This window comes from Propithecus coquereli, unplaced genomic scaffold (assembly GCF_000956105.1).
Source record: "Propithecus coquereli isolate 6110/MARCELLA unplaced genomic scaffold, Pcoq_1.0 Scaffold478, whole genome shotgun sequence".
Lineage (NCBI taxonomy): Eukaryota > Metazoa > Chordata > Mammalia > Primates > Indriidae > Propithecus > Propithecus coquereli.
In genome coordinates, this window is record NW_012150596.1 from 262,427 (window position 1) to 288,003 (window position 25,577).

The following is a 25,577-nucleotide window of genomic DNA, read 5'->3' on the forward strand; positions in this document are numbered from 1 at the left end:
TATACCAGAAAATGACCAGTTTCATTTGCCTAATTTGGTAATTGAATTCTTAAAAAATAACTGTAATGTTTTGGTGTGTTTAATTTATGTGTCTAAGTCTCAGAAAATTTAAAACTAGTTTTACACTAGTTTTCCACATTACTGCCTTTCCTCATAGTAGGTTAAGATGGTGGGCGGTGTTGGATTAGAAGGGATGGATTTGATGAAAAGAGTTGCCAAAGAGAACATGTAAGAATCCTAGTAGTCACTTTTTTCCTTCCATTTTTCATGAATCATTGTTTTTGTTTTATTTTGGACTTTGCTTTCAGATGGAAAAATTTGTACAGGAATATTAGCAGCTATAAAAAGAAATTGATGCCTTAGTTTGTCTTTTGTTTAACTTTTAGATGGACTTATGGAGTCATCTAGGCCAAGCAATTCATTTGCTGCTCAACCATGGCATAGTTGTCATAAACTCATTTATGTACGACCTAACTCTAAAACTGGTGTTCCTGTTGGACATTGGCCAATTCCAGAATCTTTTTGGCCAGATCAGAATTTACCTTCACTAGTAAGTGTCCTAAAACAAAAAGGTAAACATCATTCTGGATTTTCAATTTGCTGATTACAGTGAACCTTTTAAAATAGCTTTGAGGCTTTTAAGCCAAGCCACAGGCAAGTAGGTCTTCCCTCCTTTGCCTTCTGCCTCTTAGTGCAAGTCTAACTCGTGCCTAAAAGCAAGCGAGGACTTCCTTTATTTTCTAGCACTTTTTATTCTTTCTTTCAGTTGTGTTTGCCGCTTGAACTGCCCTCTTTGGATATTAAAACATTGTTATTTTTGATGCTGTTGTAATTCGTGACTTGGTTTTCATTTCAGAGCAGCTGACTTGATTTATGTAGTAAACACAATGTTTAAAAAGTACTGGCATTGATTTTCATGCACAGCCGCAGGAAGTTCAAACCTAATTCACACCTTAAATGGGCTCTCGGAACGTATTCAAAACATATTCACAATTGTACTTCTTCCTCTTTTCATCTTTTTTTTGTAATCAATGGACTTCTGTAGCAATGACGGGTAATTAAGCAATATTTTTAAAATGATCTCTAAGCAAGGACTTGTCTTTTTCGTCACTGCATGTGGTAGAAGAGGGTTTGATATTATAGTTGCTCCTAGTACCAGATCAACTGGCTTTTTTGTGAGGGGACAGTGCCTAGTAATAAGGGAGACTGTATGAAACCCATTCTCTCTTTCCTCTTCCTTCTCTCCCTCCAAATTTAAGAAAGCCTGAGTAATTTCTCTTGTGTGGGCAGGGGGTGGGGGGCGCTGCGCAAACAGATCACTACTCTAGTTTAACACCTTCCTGTTTCAGCTAATCATTCTAAGTTTTAGAAATTTCTGACAGTGAACTGCATTTTCTCCTGGATTATTATTATTATTTGAGACAGTCTCGCTCTGTCACGCGGGCTAGAGTGCAGTGGCACTAGATTACTGTTTTTAGGCTCCTGCATTTTTTTTCAGGAGTAGCCATGAAAGGCCCGAATGTAAGACTGAAGAGCCCTTCAGCCCCTGCTGTGCGTGAGGGTAAATGTCCTAGTCATCCCCTCAGGGCTCCAAGGTGGCACACCTGTCAAATCTCAGCCCCTTCAAACCCCAGAGAATAGGTTTTATGGTGAATTTACTTCATTATTGCTACTGCAGAGGCTTCACTCATGTATTTATTGCTTTTTTATTAATACATGTTCAAATCTAAGAAGTCAGAAATATTTCACAAAGCTAATTAAAACTGAGATCATGAAAAACTAGAATAAGAGAAATTCTAAGTAATCCACACATGGCTCGTATTACCTTTCCTCCATCTTTAAAAGCTCATTTGAGGCCTATTTTTCTCAACCCCCAAACATCTTATAAGTCTGTAAATTATAAAGGCAAATGACTTTGTTTTTACTTTTTATAAAGGAAGCAAAGATATTTTTCATATTCATATTAGCCTTACAGATCTCTCAGCAAGAATAGGCTGACCCACTTCTCACCCTTGTCCCTGGAACTTGTCCTGTCTCCCTATCTTTCCATATTGCCCTTGATGCCCCCCTTTCTCTCTCTGGTGCTCTCTAGTCACACAAGATAAACCTGTTCATAAAATGACTTCTCAACTAATCTGCTCTGATAACCCAGGTACACAGGCCTTTGCAGCCCAGCCCAAAGCATCCCTAGCTGCAGCTATTCAAGGCAAGCATGTGGGTGTTAGCAGTGCTGGAAAAATCCATCTGAGCCCTGGAATTGTGGCAGGCTCATTATTGGTCTCTATCTTGCCCGTTCCATGCCTTTACTATTTTTCATTTTGCTTGTTAGTGGCTTGAGCTCTGTCGTTATTTCATTTGAAAGTTGCATGAATTCCTCTTCCCCAGCAGTATCTGAACTATCTGTAACCTCATGGTATAAAGGAATGAAGGGGCTTTTTGAGACCAACGGAGAGGTCCGAGCCCCCTGAGCTCCCGCTTTGCCTATAATCTTTATAAACTTGTAAAACTAAAAAAAAAAAAAAAAAGGAATGAAGGGTAGACAATGCTTGGAAGTTGCAAAGTAGATCTGAAATTCAGGGTTCATCCTACAGATCATAATTACCTCTTAAACATATTCAAAGCAGTTTTTTTTTTACTTCACTGAAACTCTACTTATGAGTTTTGTAATTTACTTTTCCTCTTTCCAATGCCAAGCAGATGGTAGAGAGAAAGGATCTGAGTCCCCTCTCCCATGAAAGCCGTTGGTGATTCCTAGAGATCTAGTAACCCTCTTTCTCAAAACACTAGTTTGTATCTCACTGATGGTTTAACAAAATACAAAAGGGCTTGCAGAATTGTCAGAAATGTAAGCTTGCTTGATACCTGACCATCTTTTCTTCTCTTTTTTTAGCCTCCACGAACATCTCATCCTATTGTGAGGTTTTCTTGTGTAGATTGTGAACCAATGGTAATAGACAAACTTCCCTTTGACAAATATGAACTTGAACCTTCACCCTTAACTCAGTACATCTTGGAACGAAAGTCTCCCCATACCTGCTGGCAGGTACTTATCCTTACCTATTAGCCAAATGTCTGTAACCACTTCGGGATCTGGGAATTGTTTTAAGAGGTTAATCTTGAAATAATTAGACTCAATCTGTTAATATTTCTCACAAATGCTATCAAATAAGCAATAGCACCAAGCAAATAATTTCAGACTGATGTGGATCATTAGTCTACTGTAATTTGTCACTTAATGCAATAAAGTCAGATGAAACTATGTATTTGAAGATTTGGGAGACCTCCCCCACCCTGAAGCCTATCCACAGACCCCAGGTTAAAAATCCCTAACCTAAAGGATGTAATTTTATTCAGGTATGGCTTTTGCAGCTGAAGCAAGGTTCTCAGCCCTTAGTTTGAACTTGACGGATTGGAAGTACAGGATAGTTTGGGCAGATAACCATAAGCCCTGAAACTAATATCAGTATTAGTGTAAGGTAATAGAATCCTTCTTCCTGTAGTACAAATCACACTGGTGTGTGTAGTGTGGATTTTACCACTTGGATGAGACAAATGCACAGAGATATCATACACTGGCTCTTCGAAGTGTTATACTTCAGCCAGAAGGACTTTCTGATTGGTTAATGGAGTCACCTATGGAGTTTCATTTGTAAAAATCCAGACATGGCAAGTCACAGCCTTTTTATTTAGATGCAACAAAAAAGACCTACACTGTAAAGATGTTTGTTCTATTTCTAAACTCCAGGATCATATAGCAATCAGTAGTTGTTAGGCTCTATTTACACAAAGAACACTTTCAGACTGCCATCTGTTTTATCCTCAAATGTGAGATTATTGCTACAATAATTCAATGTCTACAAGCTAAATTCTCCCAAGGTGCTAAAACCAGTTATAAAAAAGGAGCAGACTTAAAGCAAGGATGTAAAAGCACAAGAAACAGAATAATCGCACAAACATAATACTGAGCAAAAAAAGCCAGACAGAAAAGATCACATATTGTATGATTCCATTTTATATACGTCCAAAGAGAGGTAAAGCTAACTTACTCCGTTAGAAGTTAAGATAGTGGTTTCTCTTGGAGGGTGCAGGGTAGTGACCAGAAGAGAACACGAGGGGGTTTCTGGTCATATTGTGTGTCTTAACCTGGGTGCTGTTTACACATGTACATTCACTTTGTGAGCATTCATTGAGCCATATACTTAATAATTTGCACAGAAAGTGCTAGAAATGTAGAGATGTGGATGATAAATTGCTAACTTAAAAAAAGATATGAGGTTTGAATTTATAGGTCAAAAGCATTTTTTTCAATGAAAGCAATAAAATTACAAATTATATTTTTTCCCTAAAATAACCCCTCTTTTCTATATAGCACATTCCTTGTAAACCTCTCCAAAGAAATTTAAATCTTGTCCTCACTCCTGTACAGCCCCTTAAATATGCCATATGTCTTTTTCCTATACCTTATGTTACTTTGTTTTAGAGTATTTTTAATGTGATGAATCAGTAGGAGTGAAAAAGAATAAAATAAACCAGGAGCCAGCAAATTTGGCAAAACCATAATGGAGACTCTGCCATCAACTATGTGGCCTTGTGCCAGGCACTTACTTTTTCTGGACTAGATGGTCTCTAAAGATCCCTTGGAACCCCCAAATTTTATGAATCTGTGAGTGATAAGGAATTTGAAAAAACTCAAGGGACTAAGTAAGGAGAAGGAAGGAAGGAAGGAAGGAAGGAAGGAAGGAAGGAAGGAAGGAAGGAGAAACTAAAAACAGTGCTTTTCTTTCATGGGAATCTAAGGCTGACTGACTACTGTGTGTATATAAATTTTTTATCCTTTATGATGAATTTTTCCCCTCTTCTAATATACACATAGGAAATAAAATATAGCATGTTTTATTATAGCTATTTGTTTCTATTAGGGTTTAAATTATGGGACAGAATCTAGTAGAACATGTTTTAGCACAACTCATGTTTTAAGTCATAAATTACATAGGAGTCATAAATTACATAGGAAAGATTTATTCTCAGTGATAACTAAATATAACAAGAATTTAGTAAATTGGCAGGTGATATTGCTGGTACCAAGAACTAGCAAGGTAAATGAATTCTGTTCAACATCCGGGTTTGACTTTTATCTTAAGTGATCCTACCAAAGGATCTTGGAAAAGTAAAAGTCTAGGTCACTAAAAGTATATACTGGTGTCCTGATTTGGACCAAAGAGTCTGAACATGGAACACAGAGAAAAACCATGGTAGCTAGAGGACTCTGATACAGCATATCGAGTGCATGGGGGCTGACGACATATATATCAAATCAAGAATGTCAATAAGGAATAAGAAGATAGTCATATGGAATACAGATTTATGTTTTAATCTTATTGAATGTTTGTTCTACCAGTGTAACTTGCAAGAGAAAATGCCTTCCAGATTGAACCAAAGCATTTTCTTGCTGCCTCAAAATAATTAGCAGTAGTGCCTGGCTTATATATAATAGGTTGCTCAGTAAATATAAAATGAATAAATGGGTAAGGGAATAGGGCAGCAAAGGGAAATAGAGCAAAGACTTAACAATAGTACATTAATAATAGTACATATGAGGACTGTTTACATAATCCTTTAAGTGGGCTTTGTTTTTATAATTTCGTGCTTTAGGCATGGGGCCACGTTCCGTTTCCCTAAAAGTCTGCACTCTGGTCATCACTTGTTCTTTTGTTCTTTTTTTTTAACCACTTGTTCTTTTAAGAAGTTAATTTTTTTTAATGGCTGGTGTCACTTAATGGTATTTCAGTCTTATTTTCCACTGTACTAACCAACTGAATATTTTGGTATTTTTGATGTGGCCTGTGGTCTCTGAATGGTTGTTGCATAGTACAGTTTCACTTCTTAATATAATTTATAGAATTGCAATCTGAACATTCATATTTAGTTTGATCTATTTTGACATAACAGTAGACTAAAAGAGCAATTCCTATTTTTAAATTACAATTACACTGTGCCACAGATGCTGCTATAGAATGTTGCTGTGAGTTTGGCTTGACATAAAATCCTTATTGTCAGCATGGTATATTACTTCATGTTCTCAGGTATTTGTTACTAGCAGTGGAAAATACAATGAACTTGGATATCCATTTGGTTATTTAAAAGCCAGTACGACTTTAACTTGTGTAAACCTCTTTGTGATGCCTTACAACTACCCAGTTTTACTTCCTCTTTTAGGTAAGTAAAATAGTGCTATTTAATCATCTTTAAAATACAACAAAATGAAAACTAGATAATGGACTAAGCATTTTAAATGTAGTCAAAGAATAATTGATACCAGGATAGATAAAAGTCCAAACACTGATTTGAAAGGATATAATTTGTCTACTGTTTTCTGTTTTGTTTCTTTTCTTTTTGCTGTTTTTACATTGAACAGAAGAAGAAGAGATACTTGACCTTTGATGTGTGATTCTTACACTGCTCTTTGAGTTGCAAGCTGCAAAGCACATTCTCCCACCCCCCGGTTTGAAGTGCACTTGAGTTTTTTGCAGACTAATTTGGGCCAAAAATACCATTAATTGGGGTTAACAGTCTAGGAGTCAGATGGTTTTCTTCAGAAAATAGAGCTTCCACAGGGGTATTGGCTTGCACTCATTTCTCCCCAGAAGATTAAATGCTCTTGAGGCATCTGTTTTAGGCAGAGTGGTGAGTTAAGGAAATAGGTGCAAAAGTAACTTCTGGAATAAATGTGGTTGTAGAAGATGCAGTTTCCATGGCAAAACTCTAAAAGGAACAACTCAAGAAGCTGTTACTCAGATACTACTGAAAATGTGTGCAGAGATTTTTTTCTCGTTTGAAGAGTCACATCTATTTAGAGTAATGTAATATTGCACGGTATCTTTCTAGTTGTAAAGTTGTGAATGTTTTTATCTGGCGGGGTTTCTTAATTTTTGAAAAAAGGATCAAATCTTTACCAAGTTTTCATATGATCATCAAAGGCATAAGACTTTTAGTGTTATAAATACTACATACAAATTATGTACTGATAAGGCAATATTTTAAAATATTGAGAGTTAAGTTTAAAAATGGATCATCATAAATATATTAGTATGATTGTTTTGTATAGCCTATTTATTTTATTTCTTAGTCCAATCTAAAAATATCCTCTTTTTAAGAGTTATTGTCATTAATAAAAGATATAGGTTATATCTTTGAGATTAATAAGATTGCCAATATAAAATTGTCTATATTTTGCAGACTTATTTATCCCTTTTCTTAAATATGCCTTTATGACCTCAGTTTCTACAATTATAAAGAGATTAGATAATGTTAATTTTGACTGTTAATGGTATAAATTTTCTATTTTCTGAATACACTTTTTTTGATTCATTTTATTGAAGTCTGATTAACATACAAAAAAGCTGTACATATATAGTGTATACAACCTGATGAATTTAAAGATAAGTATAAACCATGAAACCATCACCTCAATCTGTGCCACAAACCTATCCATCACCTCCAAAAGTTTCTCCTGCCCTCTTTATTTATTATGGTCATTCTTTTTGTGATAAGAGCACTTAATATATGATCTACCCTGTTGGTAAATTTTCAAGTATACAATATGGTTAACTATAGGCACTATGCTGGAGGACATTATGCTCAGTGAAATAAGCCAGACACAGAAGGATAAATACTACATGATACCACTTACACATTTTTTATTTTAAGATAATTGTAGATTCATATGCAGTTGTAAGAAATAGTACAGAGAAAGATGACATCAAAAGCAAGGGCAACAAAAGTAAAAATAGACACATGGAACTATATCAAACTTAAAACCTTTTGCACATCAAAAGACGTAACAGAGTGAAAGATAACCTATAGAATGGGAGAAAATATTTACAAATCATATCTGTTAAAGGATTAACATCCAGAATATATAAAGAGCTCCTGCAACTCAACAACAAAACAAATAACCCAATTAAAAAATGGGCAAAGGACTTGAATAGATATTTCTCCAAAGAAGATATGCAAATAGCCAATAAGCATATCAAAGATGCTCAATATCACTAATTATTAGAGAAATGCAAATCAAAACTACAATGAGATATCACCTTACACCCATTATGATGGTCACTATAAAAAAAAAACAGAAAATAAGAAGTGTTGGTGAAAATGTGGAGAAATTGGAATCCTTGTGTACTGTCGGTAGGAATTTAAAATGGTGCAACCACTATGGAAAACGGTATAGAGGTTCCTCAAAAAATTAAAAATAGGCTGGGCGCGGTGGCTCACGCCTGTAATCTTAGCTCTCCGGGAGGCCGAGGCGGGCGGATTGTTTGAGCTCAGGAGTTCGGAACCAGCCTGAGCAAGAGCGAGACCCCGTCTCTACTAAAAATAGAAAGAAATTAATCGGACAACTAAAAATACATAGAAAAAATTAGCCAGGCATGGTGGCGCATGCCTGTAGTCCCAGCTACTCGGGAGGCTGAGGCAGGAGGATCGCTTGAGCCCAGGAGTTTGAGGTTGCTGTGAGCTAGGCTGACGCCACGGCACTCTAGCCCGGGCAACACAGTGAGACTCTGTCTCAAAAAAAAAAAAATTAAAAATAGAATTAACATTGATCCAGCAATCCCATTTCTCGGTATATATCCAAAAGAATTGAATCCAGGATCTTGAAGATATATTTGCACTATCATGTTCACTGAAGCATTAGTCACAATAGCCAGGAGGTGGAAATAACCCAAATGTCCATTGATGGATGAATGGATAAAGAAAATGCGGTATATACATGCAATGTAATATTTAGCCTTAAAAAAGGAAATTCTGTCACATGCTACAATATGGAACAACCTGGAGGACACTGTTCTAAGTGAAATAAGCTAGTCACAAAAGGACAAATATTGTATGATTCCACTTATATAAGGTATTAAAAGTAGTGAAACTCATAGAAATGGGGGCTAGGGAAAAGGGGGAATTGTTGAGTGGGTATAGAGTTTCAGTTTTGTAAGATGACAATGTTCCAGAGATCTGTTGCACGACAATGTGAAAATAGTTAACATTAATAAACTTTACACTTAAAAAATTAAAATGACAAATGTTATGTATTTTAACACGATTTTTTGGAATAACATTTTTTTTATTATTTATTTATTTATTTTGAGACAGAGTCTTGCTCTGTTGCCCGGGCTAGAGTGCCGTGGCGTCATCCTAGCTCACAGCAACCTCAAACTCCAGGGCTCAAGCCATCCTTCTGCCTCAGCCTCCCAAGTAGCTGGGACTACAGGCATGCGCCACCACTCCCAGCAAATTTTTTATGTATATTTTTATTTGTCCAGATCAATTTCTTTCTATTTTTAGTACAGATGGGGTCTCACTCTTACTCAGGCTGGTCTTGAACTCCTGACTTTGAGCGATCCTCCTGCCTCGGCCTCCCAGAGTGCTAGAATTACAGGTGTGAGCCACCACGCCCGGCCTGGAATAACATTTTTTTACAAATAAATAATACAAAGAGATCCCATGTATTCTTTATCCAGTTTTCCCAAATGATGTCTTGCTAAACTATGGTACAATATCACAACTATGACATTGACATTGGTACAATGAAGTTACAGAACATTTTCATCACAAGGATCCCTCATGTGGCTCTTTTATAGCCACATCCACCTCCTTCCTGTCCTCAGCCCCTCCTTAACCCCTGGCAACCACTGATCTATTCTATATTTCTATAATTTCATCATATCAAGAATGTTATATAAATGGAATCATTCAATATGTAACCTTTTGGGATTCGCTTTTTTCACTAAGCATTGTTCTCTAGAGATTCATCCAGGCTTGTCACATATATCAATAGTTTATTCCTTTTTGTTGCTGGATTGTAAACCATGGCATGAATATATTACAGTTTCTTTAGCTGTTTACCTGTGGAAGGACATCTGTGCTGTTTTTGCTTTTTGGCTATCGTGAATAAAGCTACCATAAATATTTTTGTGTACAGGTTTCTGTGTGAGGACAGGTCTTCCATTTCTCTGAGCTAAATGCCCAGGAGTGCAATTGCTGGATCCCATGGTAGTTGCATATTTATTTATTTAAGAAACTGCTTAAGTGTTTTCCAGAGCAGCTATACCATTTTACCTTCCCACCGTCAGTGTATGAGTGACCCAGTTTCTCTGCATCTTCACCAGCCTTTGGTGTTGTCGGTATTGTTTTTTTATTTTAGCCATTCTGATAGATGTATGGTGATATAGCATTGTGGCTTTAATTTGTATTTCCCTAATGGCTAATGGTATTGACCATCTTTCCATATGCTTATGTGCCATCTTATACATTCTTTGGAGAACTGACTTTTGCCTATGTTTTAAATGGATTGTTTGCTTTTGTTACTGTTGAGTTTTGCGAGTTCTTTATATATCATAGATACTAGTCCTCTGTCAGATATGTGACTTGCAAATGTTTATTTAGGTCTTCTCTGGTTTCTTCACCAGTGTTGTGCAGTTTTCTGTATGCGTGTTTTGTTAGATTTACACCTAAGCATTTTGATTTTTTGAGTGATTGCAAATGGTGTTGTATTTTTAATGTTGGTATCCACGTGTTCACTGCTAGTATATAGAAATACAATTGATTTTCATGTTTATATTGTGTCCTGCAACCTTGCCAAACTCACTTATTAGTTCTAGGAGAGTTTTGTAGATTCCTTGGAATTTTCAATATAGACAATTATGTCATCTAAAAATGGAGATAGTTTTACGTCTTCCTTTCTGATTTTTATGCTTTTTATTTCCTTTTCTTGCCTTATTGTACTGTAGAGAACTTCTAGTACCATGTTGAATGATAGTGGTGAGAACGGACAGCTATGCTTTGTTCCCAATCTTGAGGGGGAGCATTCATTCTTTTATTAAGTATGATGTTTTTGTAGATTTCCTTGATCAAGTTAAAGAGTTCCCCTTCTATTTCTATTTTTCAGAGTATTTTTAATCATAAATAAGTGTTGAAATTTCTCAAATACTTTTTCTGCATCACTTGATATGACCATATGATTTTTCTTCTTTAGTCTATTAGTATGATGGATTACATTGACTGATGTTCAAATATTGAACCAGCCTTGCATCCCTGAAATAAACCTCACTTGGTCATGTTGTATAATTCTTTTTATATATTAGTGGTTTCTGTGTGCTAATATTTTTTATTTGTATTCATGAAAGATATTCATTTGTAGTTTTCTCTTTTTTGTATTGTCTTTGGTTTAGGTATCAAGGTAATACTAGCTTCACAAAACGAATTAGGAAGTGTTTCTCCTGTTTTCTGGAAGAGATTGTATATAACTGGCATTAATTATTCTTTAAATTTTTAAAGAATTCTTAAGTGAAACCATCTGGCTTTAGATCTTCCTTTTGGGAATTTTAAAATTATTAATTCAATTTCTTTTATAGTTATAGGGTTATTCAAATTATGTATTTCATTGAGTGAATTGTGGTTACTTGTGCTTTTGAGGATTTGCTTTTCATCTTAGTTATCATATTTATGTGTATGGAGTCATTCTTAGTGATTCCTCGCTATTCTTTTGATGTATGCAAGGTCTATAGTGATATCACCTATATCATTCCTGATATTGATAATGTGGGTCTTATGTCTTCTTTTTTGTCAGCCTTGCTAAAGGTTTGTCACTTTTATTAATATTGTCAAAGAACCAACTGTTTGTTTCATTAATTTTATCAGTTGTTTTCTTTTTTCAATTTCATCGATTTCTTCTCCCTGCTTTGGATTTGTTTGCTTTTCCTTTTTTGATTTTTGGAATGGGATCTTAGATTATTGGTTTGAGACTGTTCCTCTTTTCTAATGTAAGTACATAGTGACATAAATTTCTCTCTCAGCACTAATTTAGCTGCTTCCCGTAAATTTTAAATATTGTATTTCATTTTCATTCACTTTAATATATCTTATGATTTCTCTTGATATTTCTTCTTTGACCCATAAATTATTTAGAAGTATATTATTTGATTTTCAATTACTTTTAAATTTACCTGTTATCTTTCTGTTACTAGTTTCTAGGTTGAATTCCATTGTGGTTAGAGGACACATTTTGTATACAATATCCATTCTTATAAATATGTTACATATTTATATTATATACAGGATGTTGTCTACCTTGGTATATATTCCATAGGAGCTTGAGAATAATGTAGATCTCTTATTGTTTGGGGGGTATTCTATAACTGTTAAATCATTCCTGTTGGTTTATGATATTGTTCACTTCTGCTATATCCTTGTTGAATTTCTATGTGTTCTGTCAGTTGTTGAAAAAGGGGTGTTGAAGTTTCCAACTATAATTGTAGATTTGTCTATTTTTCTTTCAGTTGCATCAATTTTTGCTTCACATATTTTACAGCTCTGTTATTTGGTGCATGCACATTTAGTATCGATGTGTATTCTTCCTGGAATGATCATTATGTAATGTATCTTTGCTACTTTTCTTTGCTCTTATGTCTACCTTATCTGATATTAATATATAGACTCCTGCTTTTCTTTGATGTTTGCATGATATATTTTTTCCTATTGTTTTAGTTTTAACTTGACTATAACTGTTATGTTTAAGTGAGTTGCTTGTAGACAGCACAATTTAGGATCATGTGTTTTTAATCCAGTCTGCCATGCTGTTTTTTTAATGGGTGTATTTAGACATCTACATTTAATATAATTATTGTTATGGTAGAGCTTAAGTTTGCCATTTTATATTTTTCTCTTTGTTTTCTCTGTTTTCATTTTCCTGGTTTCTTTTGGATTACTTGAACATTTTTAAGGGTTCCATCTTCATTTATCTGTAGTGTTTTTGAGTGTATCTGTTTGGATAGCTTTTTTAGTATTGCTCTAGGTGTTATATATACATAACTTATCACAGTATACCCATTGTTATTATTTTACTAATTTGAGTGAAATATAGAAATTTTATCTCTCTTTATATCACATTTCCTTCCCCCATTTATAATAAAATTATCTGAACTATTCCATATACATTTAGAAACACATGAGGCAATATTATAACTTTTGCTTCAGTTGTCAAACATAATTTAGAAAACCCAAGAGGAAAAGGAAAGTCTGTTGTGTTAACTCGTATTTTGGCTTATCGTGTTCTTTCTTCCTTCCTGACATTCCAAGATTTGTTCTTTTATTGTTTCATTTCTGTTTAGAGAACTTCCTTTAGCCATTTTTTTTAGGATAGGTCTGCTGGTGACAAATTCTATTAGTTTCCCTTCATCTGAGAATGTCTTGATTTCCCCTTCATTCCTGAAAGATTTTTTGGTTGGATATAGGATTCTGGGTTGACAGTCTTTTTATTTCAGCACTTGAAAAATGCTGTGTCACTTCCTTCTGTTCTTTTTGGTTCCTAATAACAAATCCACTTTCATTCTAACTATTTTGTCCCCAAAAGGTGAGGTGTTATTTTTCTCTGCTTTTAAGATTTATTTCTAGCTTTAGTTTTCTTTTCAGAAGTTTAATTTGGATTTATTCTTTTTTTTTCTTATTTCAGCAAATTATGGGTGTACATATGTTTAGGTTACGTGTGTTGCCCTTGGTTCCCCCCCCCCCACCGAAGTCCGTGGATTTATTCTTTTGGGAGTTAACTCAGCTAAGTCTTGAGGCTGTAGGTTTATGTCTCTTTTTTTTCTTTGTTTATTTCAATAGATTTAGAGGGTACAAGTGGTTTTTTTGTTACATGGATGAATTGTATAGTGGTGAAATATGGGCATTTAGTGTATCCATCACCCAAATAGTATGCATTGTATCCAATAGGTAATTGTAGGTTTATGGCTCTTTCCACGTTCGCAAAGTTTTCAGCCATTATTACCTTGAGTACTCTTTCAGCTCCACCTTCTTTGTCTTCTCCTTTCAGGATTCCAATGACATGAATGTTAGATCTTTTCTTATAGTCTCACAGGTTCCTGAGGTTCTGTCCATTTTTTTCCAGTCTATTTTCTATTATTCAAACTGGATAATTTCCATTGTTTTATTTTCTAGCTCACTGATTATTTCCTCTGTCCCCTACATTACACTGTTGAGCCCATCCACCAAGCTTTTTATTTTGGTTATTATATTTTTCAGTTCTAAAGTTTCCGTTTGGCTCTTCTTTATATCTTCTTATTTTTTATTTCTTTGCTGAGGCTTTATATTTTTTCATTTGTTTCAAGCCTGTTCATAATTACTTGTTGAAACATGTTTTATGATGGCTACTTGAAATTTTTTATTGGATAGTTCTAATATCTCTGTTATTTCAGTGTTGGCATCCTTGATTGTCTTTTAAAATTAATTTTGAGATCTTCTTAGTTCTTGGTATGATGAGTGATTTTCAGTTGAAACCTGTACATTTTTCATATTATATTTTGATTCTCTGGGTCTTATTTAAACCCTCTATTTTAGCTTACTTCCTCTCACACACCCTAGGCAGAGATTGGGAGGTGCTTCATCATTAATGCTAATGCCAGGTGGGGGTAGAAGCCCAGGTTCTTGTTTTTCATTGATACTCAAAGAGGGAAGTGTCCTTGCTATTACTGTGTGTGGGTGAGAGTTCTGGATCCTCACTAAAATGATACCTCCCTGGCTAGGAGAGGTAGGAATGTTTCATTATGCTTCCCCACTTGACCTCCACTGACATCACATGGGTAGAGGTGGCCTCATTACTGCAGAGCACAGAGCAGTGGTAAACGTCCTATAGAACTATTAGGGACTAAACTCCAGGATCCCATCTTTGATCTAAACTCAGCCTGTCTTCCGAATTATTACATGAAAATGTCTCTAACTAGAATAGCTGGTCTTCCACTAGAAACTGAGGTGTATAGCACTTTATAATAGTAAGACCCACCCTCTAATCCTGGCCTTTGCTGATCTTACAGGTACTGGGATCACAAAACAGTATAGTGTGATTAAGCATTCAGTTCTTCCTTTGCCTAAAACCTTCTGTGCCTAAATTGCCACTTGTTGCCCATCTCCAGACTCCCTAGTACTATGCCAGGTCAAATCCTGACACTGTCTTTCTGGTCATCTTTTAGTCTGTTTCACTATTCCTCAAATGCCAACTTCTCTTTCTGGTTGAAATGCTTTCTAACACTGATGAGACATGTGTGGCATCTGTCCCTGGTCCTCCTTAGCCTACAACACTGAGAATCCACCCCTGCCTAGAGCATGGTGACCTAAATGATTCCAGTTGCCCAATAGACTTCTGGATGTTTCAAGGGTGACTTCAAGCCAAGCAGAACTTCTTAGCCCACCCCTACCATGCTCTTCCTCTTCTCTCCATAGCCTAGCTAGTAGCATTACCATCTCTCTGCAGACATGCCAAACCAGAAGCCCTGGGGGCATCTTTGACTACTCCCCCTTCCCTCACCCCACACATCCAGTTGAGGGCAATTGCACTCTTGACTCAGTTCCCATTCTTCCCCCTGTCTTCAAATATCCATCTCCAGGCTTTTCTGTAACCTGTGTCTGAGGAGCATAGAGTTTTTGACATCCTTTGAGGCTGGAGGTACTTGCGCCCCTGAATCCCAAACTTGGGTTTCCTGTTGAGGTTCTGAAATAGGCACAAACTCAACATTTCCACTATAACTTCATTCTCTGGGTAGTATAACATCCATAATAGTTAAGAGTATGGGCTTGTAGGGCATGGCTGCCCAGGTATGAACTCTGGCTCTGCTACTTGCTAGCTTTGTGACCTTGGGCAAGATACTTAACCTCTCCATGCCTCAGTTTCTTCATCTGTGAAATGGGGATACTGATAATACCTAACTCAAAGGGATTTAGTTGGAATTAAATGAGTTAATACAATTATATTGTTTAAAACTTGTCTGGCAAATAGTAAGTGCTCAATAAATGTGATTATTATTATTATTGCCATTATTAATATCTACATTACCTTAGTAGCTCTGAAGGCACTGCTATTCCATACTAAAGATATACTATAAGGCTATTGTATAGTGTTGCAGTTTTAGTGGGCAGGGATAGTTAGTAAAAAGGCAAGTTAAGTCACACATACTTCATAATGCCCAGAAAGGTCAATATATTACTGCATAGTATAAATGTCCATAATGGTGACCCCTGTTTCCTCTTTAGTAGTACAAGATTTCCATCAAAAGTAATTAATGAAAGTTTAATTATTTAACCACTAAAACTTAACTGAAAATATAATATATCTTATTTTCTGGGCTAGGTAAATGAGGCTTAATTGTATCAATGAGCTACCAGAAGAATCATCTCAAGAAGGAGGTCATCAGATTGTTGTCATTGGCAAAGATCACTCTCAATCAGGAAATTAGGAAATTGTTTTTTCTATTGAGGGCCAATAACTGCAGAAACTAGAACATTTGTAACAACTTTTCTTTTTTTTTCTTTTCTTAAATGTGCCACATTCAATTCACCTGTTTTTTTATTAAGAACTGAATTTGTGTAAACAATAAAATTCAGAGGCCGGGCATGGTGGCTCACGCCTGTAATCCTAGCTCTCTGGGAGGCCGAGGCGGGCGGATTGTTTGAGCTCAGGAGTTCGGAACCAGCCTGAGCAAGAGCGAGACCCCGTCTCTACTAAAATTAGAAAGAAATTAATTGGACAACTAAAAGTATATAGAAAAAATTAGCCAGACCTGGTGGCGCATGCCTGTAGTCCCAGCTACTCTGGAGGCTGAGGCAGGAGGATCGCTTGAGCCCAGGAGTTTGAGGTTGCTGTGAGCTAGGATGACGCCACGGCACTCTAGCCTGGGCAACACAGTGAGACTCTGTATCAAAAAAAAAAAAAAATTAAAAAAAAATAAAATAAAATTCAGCTCCATATTAAGACCAGTTATGATGAGGAGGAAGAAAGGGAGAGGTGTGAGAATAGAGAATAGAAGCAGGATAATTTGATGTGTATCAGTCACTGTGTATCTGATGCTTCACAGCATACATTGGTTTGTTTTTCATTTTATACAGTATTTTCAGGCATACATAATTTAGTTCCTCCAAATAGTCCTGTGGCAAGGCAATTATTATTTAACCCATTTTATAGATGAAATGGAGGCTCAAAAAGGTAATTTCTCCAAACTTACTCAGCTAAGGATGCGGCTGAGCTTGGACTCAAACCCAGGTTCTTCCTTCTCTTTGAAGAGGGAAATGGAGAGAAAGGAATTAGAAGAGAAAATATCAATAGCGTGGGAGGTGTTGGAAGCATCATTTTACTCTCATTCTTCAATCTCCTCTCAAATATTGATCAGCTAATTGTTCATGAGATCTTTACTGTACCATCCTAGAGACTCCATATGAATAGATGTCTAATGCCATGGAAATCATTTTTTGAGCTACAGAGGTTGTGACTAAAGCAGTGTCACCCTAAGAGCTCGCTACCCTTAATCTAGACTGTGGAAGATTTTCATTCTTCTCCTGACCCCCATTTTTAAAAATCTGGCAAGAAATAATTAGACTAAACCAGCTCCTGGATGGGATCATTGCTCTTGGCATTGTTAGAAATACAGAGTATTATTGACTCGGATTATCTAATTCATTTATATCTAAAAGTCTCCAGTATTTATATTTGTCAGTTACTTTTTGAAATCTGCCCAATTCCCAACAGACTCCACGGTAAAGGCACGGTATAACAGGCTATGTCCATGGTGTCTCATTCCTTTTTGTCAAAATATGAGTGGTCTTTAAAGGACCTACTTGCTGCAATGAGCCAGAAATCTCTTGAGATCTTTAACAAAAGACTTAAATTTTATGACTTTGTAAATTCATTTAAATTCATTTTAGCAGGAGTGAATAATTTATTATAGCAGTAAAAGGAAGGAAATATGTAGTCACTTTTCTTAACTCAAGTAATTTAGAATTTCAAAGGATAGCCCTATTTGTAGAGAAATTATACATGTTTGGCATAGGGATAGTTTTGTCTCTGAAAGTAAAGCATTTTTAAAATAAGAACTAATAAAACCTGACAAAACAAAATAGAGGATAAATTTATAGTATCTTTGGTATAGTATCTTTACAATACCTATGGCAGGTTCATGTTGATGTCTGGGGATACTGATTTTTAATTACTTGAAAAGAAATAATGAGATGTGTAGGAAATGTTCATGCAGTATATATACTGTATTTAGATTATTAAAATAATTAAATTTTAAATGTGAAAAGATAAGGAATGTCTGCTTATTTGAGGTAAATATTTTCAGTTATATTACTGCACATAGTATTCAAGAAACATGTTTAGTTGTACAGAATTTTAAACTTTGATCTAACATCTCTACTTGCTTTTACTATCACCCAATTGTTAACTGGTATTTGAGTGATCCAAAGTTTGTCTCAAAATGCTTTTCCACAGAAATCAAAGAAATGAAGAGGGGTGGAAATATAGCTAAACAAAGTATGGGCTGTTTAAGGAAAATCCCAAATGTAATTTAGAGCTTGCCCATCATTGCCTAGAGATTAGAGGCTTAGCTTTTGTTCTCATATACTTTGTAAAGTCTCTTACCTTGACCTTTCAGCAAAAAGTATAATAGCCTCTATGTTTAAATGAAAGAAATGTTATTCCATCAACCAGTGGCCATGGATTCCATCTTGAGTGAAAATTACTTCAGTTACCAATATGTAAGAGGTTGGGAAAATATTTCAAGTAGATCAGAATTGATGTTTTAATATTATATTTTATGTAGCATTGCAAACAGAAGAGGAACATGTAACTTGAGAATTTATTTCATTTTCTGGAAAATACTATATATAAGTTTGGTAAATACTACAACCACGAAAGAAGATAGTCAAATAAACTCCAATGAAACGTTTATCTACCATAATGAAAATCTGAGATTTCTAAATATGAGTTACTTGGTTAGATCTTAGAACTCAGGACCAGAATGATATAATATTTTATTTGTGTTTCTATTACAGATGACTTGTTTAAAGTTCACAAGCTTAAGCCAAATCTGAAGTGGCGACAGGCTTTTGACAGCTACTTAAAAACTCTGCCTCCATACTACTTATTAGTATGTATTTGTGTGTATATATATGTATCAATAATTCTAATCACGAGAAACCAATGAATCAAAATCTTTACCCTTGCAATAAGATAGCTATGTTTTTATTTTACAGATATTTGTGTCGTCACTGCCCTCTCAAACCATGTGTAAGAGTTTGGAGATGTCATGGTGGCACAAAAAAGAACTGTTTTCTCTATTTTATTTCCTTTAACTGCCATGGTTATTTTTATAAAACACATCTGTGTTTCTCTTATTAAAAGTAACCTTATGAAATTATAATTTTGGAATTTAAGAATAAATAGGTCTAGATTCATATATTACATCAACTTCCCTTTTTAACTCTAGAACTTCTCAATATGGGTTTTACCGCTGGAAAAAAAATCTGAAGACATCATAGTTGCTTATTGCCTCTTAAGCGCGTGCTAGACACAGCATGAAGTGGGGGCACTGGTGGTGGGCGTGATCCAAAAAGAGTGAAAAAAAAATACTTGGCCTCATTTTGGTTTTTATAATTGGAGGAAAGTATTCATGATGATTTTGAACTGGTAATATAATCTAAATTAAGATTATCAAAACCATTTCAGAGGTTGATGTGGTAAACTTTAAGCCAAGTTTCTAAAGGTGAAAAGGCAGATCTTAAATGGTGCCATTTGTGTCACTGGGAGGAGAAATTGGGGTGTGTTCATATTTACCATGGCAGGAATGGGGTGCACAATAAGATGCAATGTGAAATGATTTTATGATTGGGAAATAAGACTGAACGCAATTTACCTGTTTGAATTTGCTGTTACTTGCTCTTCTTATCCCACTCTCTTCTGATTTTTTTACTTTCTGCTCCTTCTCTGCTATTTTCATTGCCACTTTTTAATGTTCCATGTTTGGTTTTATGTGCAGCGCCTTGACTTCTAAGAAATGAATCATGTCCCTTTGCCCCTTATAACTGAACTTTGAGTATTTTAAGATTTATTCTATTCTTACTGTTGTGTATTTTGTTTCCTTATAGCCATTAAAGAAAGCACTAAGGATGATGGGAGCTCCAAATCTGATATCAGATAATTTAGATTGTGGACTTAGTTACAGTGTTATCTCTTACCTTAAAAAACTCAGCCAACAGGTAGTATTGGTAAAAACAAACAAACAAAAATCCTTTGCCCTCAGAAGTGCATTTCCTTATTCTTTAGTGTAATTGTAATTTTTCAAATTAAATGTGTATATATCTCTACACTTTATGGATTAGTAATAATGTGATTCTCTATGGCTTCTAGCTTCACCATTAAACTGCAGTTAAGGGTCTGTCAGTATCATTCGATGCTGTGCCATTTCTCCTTTTGCCTGCCAGTTTGTCCTCCCCACAAGCTGGTTGATATTTTGTGGCCTAAGAGGGGCAGAGGCTTAATAAAATTCCCTCCCGGGTCACATTTTTTGTCTATCCTCAACCGAGTTTCTCCTCAGATCACGGTGGGCTAGAGCATCCCCCCTTTTTAGGTCAGCACACCGAGGCCTGGTGTGATTAAATGACTTGCCTGAAACCAGTTTTCAGGTGCATGAAGGACTCACACTCACATCCTAGCCCTTGGATAAACAGCTACATGCTTTTCCCTGGAGACTGGGGAGGTGAGACTAGTGTTCCTCAAACTGGAGGGTGATAGGCCCCAAGGGGACCTGAAGAGTGGAGTTGCGCCTCCTCTCTTCTCACCCTCCATCTGTTCCTCATTTACCATTATTCACCTTGTCCCTTGCCTGCCCCTCTCTATTAGTACCTCATCCTCCACTCACCCCTCCTTATCATACTTCTCACCTCTACCTAGACCATTCTTGTAGGATGGAAATGTTTGAGAACTACTGAGTTAGAGCTTTACTGCCATATGAATGTGTTCTTTTATATGACAAATTAATGCCACAGTTTTACTGTCTTATGCACAAGTGTATTCCCAGGTAGGGAACTGTAGTAGCATTTGCAGTGATTATAATGTTCAAGTTGGATATATTTGGAAGTTTGGCCTTTAGAAAATGGAGAGTAGTAAGCAAAGAGTGAGATTTCACTAAAGGACCAAAGGGACTCCGCAACTGGGATGCTGACACACCTTGCCAGGAAATGGCAAAAACTTCGGTACATTCTGGAGCTTACCAGCTCCTACCAGTCATAAATGCAAAAGAAAGTAAAGGCAAACCCAGATTTTTCTCATCTACCAAGTGTCCCTCAACCCCTTTTCCTCTTTGCTCATAGATTTTTTGTTGTTGTTGTAAATGTTTTGGTTTGGTTATTTTTTATTTATCTATTGATCTATTGATTTTTTTTTATTTGATGTTTACCTTAGGCCTTTAAGGCTGTGTCAGCAGGATGTATCCACAAGAAAGAATAGTGAACAGAGTCGAAACTAATGCAAGTTATGGGACCTTCTGGGGAACATTGCTTGTATAGTTTTATAAATGAGCTTTTAAGACCATTTAAGGAAACAGACCCTTTGCTCTTACCTCATATTTCATGGCTTAAAAATATTTTTAGAGATAATAAACATAGATTTAACTCCTATAGTTAGAGAAAATTAATAAATATCTCTGACCAAACCTTAAGAAATCCAAAATGTTGGGGGGCTTGCTGGACATTGGTAGATTCCATCTTTTAAAGAAAAGGAAAAGATCCTTACTAATTTATAATAGCTCTAATCACTAATTTGATTACTAATTTAATAACTATGTCACCAGTGTTTCTTAAACCATCTCAGATGTATGTAAAACACAAAATATGCCAAATATATATTGCCACAATACAGTCAAGCAATATTAACCAATATGGTATAATAGTGTCTGTTAAGAGGATTTTTACAAATCATTTACTTGGTAATGTCTGTTCGATTAAGCATTGCCGTCTAAGACTTTTTTGGGTAGTCTAATATTAGAAATAAACAGTTTAATTTTTTTTCAGATATAATCCCAATCTATGTGATCTGAATTTTAGCATTAGTTTACATGTTTAAATATAGACTCTTAAACCTTTATGTCTGGGTCTGAAATGAATATGTTCACTTAGAGTAGATTTTATGGTAACAAAATATACTTTTAAATGTCTATGAATGAAATTCTTATCCATGGTTTTTATTCTCTCAATGGTTCAATCAATTTTGACACTAGACAAGAGAAAAAATGTATTGAGTTATTTGTCTTTCTAGCCCCCTCTCTCTGTTTGCTGTGGTAGGACAGAGAAACACAGGAAAATGCTTAATTACCCATTTTTCTGTGATTTGCAACTGAAAATTATTCTGTGGGGTTCTTAAAAGTATTATCTTTCTTAAGTAGTAAAAATGACAATGATAATATAGATGTTTTCATAACATGCTATATACTTTCATTTTAGACCAAACTAGAATCAGAACGAATACTAGCATCAGTGGGGAAGAAACCTCCCCAGGAAATTGGAATCAAAGTGAAAAATCATTCTGGAAGTGGTGTGTCCTTGATTCACAATAAAAATTTTAGAAAACTATTGAAAGAAATCACAGGAGAGACTGTACCAAGACCGACAGAATTCAATACCAAAGAATTTGCTGGCTTCCAAGTAGGGCTCTTAAACAAGGTAACTTGTGACAAATAGTTTGCATTTGTTTAAACATATCTGATACATTTATGTCTTTCATATTCCTTTCATTTTGAAATAATAACAATCCTGTTTGGAGTTAGTAGTTATTAATGGACCAGTTTAGCAATGCCCTGCCAGCAGGTACCAATATGGAATGAAATATACAAGATATTCAGGGTAATACCCCTGAATGATAAGGGGAGAGGGAGCTGGAGTAGGCAGGGAGAGCTTTCAGTCCACAAAGATGATCTAGTACCTGGGGGAGGGGTGGGGAGGAGGATGGATGTGGTGTGAAGAGGCTCAGACATTGGTGAAGCTTGGAGAAAGTCTTGACCAACACAACAGGAACCTCTGGCACCGAGATTTTCTATAGAGGAGGGCCATGTTGGGCAGAGCTGGCCAGGCCCTAACACCCCTGCCTCTCAGTCACTGGCCGTGGGCAGCCTGGGAAGAGCATGGCCTCAGCTCGGTGTTGCAGCAGATCCCTGAGGCACTGCAGCAGGAGGCTCTCAGCTATTGCACTGCTTGCGGCATCAGGCATTGCTTTCCTGAAGGGAGATCCCAGCAGCTCACCTCTGTGGTTGCCAGAGGATTATAAGCAGTGGTCCTGCAAGGCTGCCACAGGTATAAATATCCAGATTTGGTGTTGTAAAAAACACACTTGAAAATGGATATTCCCAGTGACTTTAATACTGTGTAGATGTTTTAGAATTTAGAACACAAATGAAAATTTTCCACCAGGGAAATTTTACTGTGGTTATTTGTATTGAATATATAGCTCTCTTCAATAAGATTTTAAGAGGATTAAGTATTACATTTCTGTATTAAAAGTCTTAGGAGTTATTGAAATTATGTTTCATTTCAAATAGGATTTGAAACCTCAGACATATAGAAATGCTTATGATATTCCACGCAGAGGTCTTTTAGACCAGTTGACCAGAATGAGATCCAATTTGCTGAAAACGCACAAGTTTATTGTTGGACAAGATGAAGGTAAATGAACGACGAAGTACTTTTCATTGATTGAGAAAATGCCAGGCATGACTTACACAGAAGTGTTTGTTGCATAATGAATAGGTTATTGTGTAGTACTTTAGTGTTCAGAATGCCTGTTTTCACTGACTCCCTATATCTACCCAGGCACAGTTTATTTTTCTCAAGTTTAAGGGAAAGAGTGCATTAACCAGCATATACACCACACTCGCTGTGCCTTAGCTCTTGTAAGCCTCAAACAGCTCCAGGAGATAGATACTGTTTTTATGCCCACTTTATGAACATGGAAACTAAGAGTGAGCATTTTAGTAATTTGTTCAGGTTTAGCCGTTCAGAAAATGGCAGAACCTAGGTCTGTCAGATTTCCCAACGTGCACACCCAAGCACTATATACTACCCAGCCTACTGTGACGAGTTCAATGAAGGATACCTCATTTACATGAAAGTAACGAATCTGATAGCATCCAGGATAATTGTGACTATTCAATTTCCCTTTACTCCATGTTGTTAATTTTAAATAGGGTCACCTGTCCACTAAAATGAGGAAATTTTAGCCCAGCCAACCTCCTGAAATTATACACCAAGTTTTGTGTATATGGGGGCTTTTCTAGGAAGAGAACCTACAGATTTCATTAAATTCTCGAGTGTTAAGACCCACTAACCAATGTACTCTGGATGCTAAGAGAACACCACAGAGCCTAAGCTCTTCAAAACATAGACAATATGTGGTGTTTTGAGTTGGGATGGCAGTATATGGGAGGTCATACCATTCTCAAATCTGGTTTGAAGGTAAGGGAGTTGTGGTTCTAGTGATGTGAGCCTGTAGGCAGTAGTAATGGTAGACTAAGTAATGATTGGGAGGAAGAGAGATGATTCTAGATCCCAGAATGCTAGATTCGAGATTTTGGACTCTATTTGATACCAAGGTACACATTACTAAGCCAAACTATGATCATGTCATCTCAAAAGGATCATACACTTCAGCTATATAGCATTAATTTCTTTTCTGGTGATTTTGCAGATTCCCTTCATAGTGTTCCAGTTGCACAAATGGGTAACTATCAGGAATATCTGAAGACGTTGCCTTCTCCACTACGAGAAATCGATCCAGATCAACCAAAAAGACTGCATACTTTTGGCAATCCATTTAAACAAGATAAGAAGGTAGTATACCTATTTCTATGTCTGCCTAAATTGTGATATTCTTGCTATAATTTTTTTCTTTCTGGCAAGATGAATACAAATCAGAGGCTCTTCTTTTGTTTTCTTAAAAGATAACATATGGCACCCAAGCTCTTTGTGGATGAAAAGTTGGAGCCTCCTGATGCCAGAGTGTGTCGGTTGAATAAAATTATAGCTATCGTTTATCGAGTATCTAGTAGTAGCTGGTGTAGTAAATGATCTCATTTAATGTTCACAACCTTTCTGCAAGGTGAATGTTACTGTCTTCCCTTTAATAAGAAGAAATCAAGGCTCACAGTAGTCAAATGCCTTACTCTGTGACATCACTGATAAGAGCCAGGATTTGAACCCACCTCTTTCTGGCTCCAGAGTCTATATTCATTCCCACCACCACATACTAATTTTTTTAATATTGAGATCTCCATTTATTTCCTCTATTTCCATGATTTGGATCTCAGTACTCAATAATCTAGTGCTCAATCTAGACAATGATGAGTGTTTCCTTTGAAATATGCAGTATACGTGATGTTGCTTTATTTGAATTGTCCTACTAAAGATCTAAATGTGGGGCCTGAGCCAGGCATGGTGGCGCACACCGGTAGTCCCAGCTACTTGGGAGACTGAGGCAGGAGGATCACTAGAGCCCAGGAGTTTGGGACCAGCCTGGGCAACATAGCAAGACCCCATCTCTATAAACAAATAAATAAATGTGGGGCATGTGTTTGTGTGTGTGTGTGTGTCTGTGTTTGAATGGGTGAGATATACTGAATTGACTATTTAAGCATGAAAACAGATGAGACTATTATCTGCACTCAGAGAGGAGACTGTTGGTATAAAGGCTCAGAACATACAAATAATCTCTTCTG

General features: G+C 36.1%; 1 protein-coding gene across 1 annotated transcript in view; it reads left to right on the forward strand.

Annotated features, from left to right (window-relative positions):
* The window catches only part of LOC105819284 (protein DDX26B), a 58,916-nt gene that overhangs the window by 27,659 nt on the left and 5,680 nt on the right, over window positions 1-25,577 (forward strand). Inside the window, exons 7-13 of the mRNA XM_012655491.1 lie at window positions 387-550; window positions 2,891-3,043; window positions 6,084-6,216; window positions 18,871-18,965; window positions 22,315-22,533; window positions 23,406-23,529; window positions 24,551-24,693. Of these exons, the coding sequence (XP_012510945.1) occupies window positions 387-550; window positions 2,891-3,043; window positions 6,084-6,216; window positions 18,871-18,965; window positions 22,315-22,533; window positions 23,406-23,529; window positions 24,551-24,693 (1,031 nt within the window). The remainder of the gene's footprint in view (window positions 1-386; window positions 551-2,890; window positions 3,044-6,083; window positions 6,217-18,870; window positions 18,966-22,314; window positions 22,534-23,405; window positions 23,530-24,550; window positions 24,694-25,577) is intronic.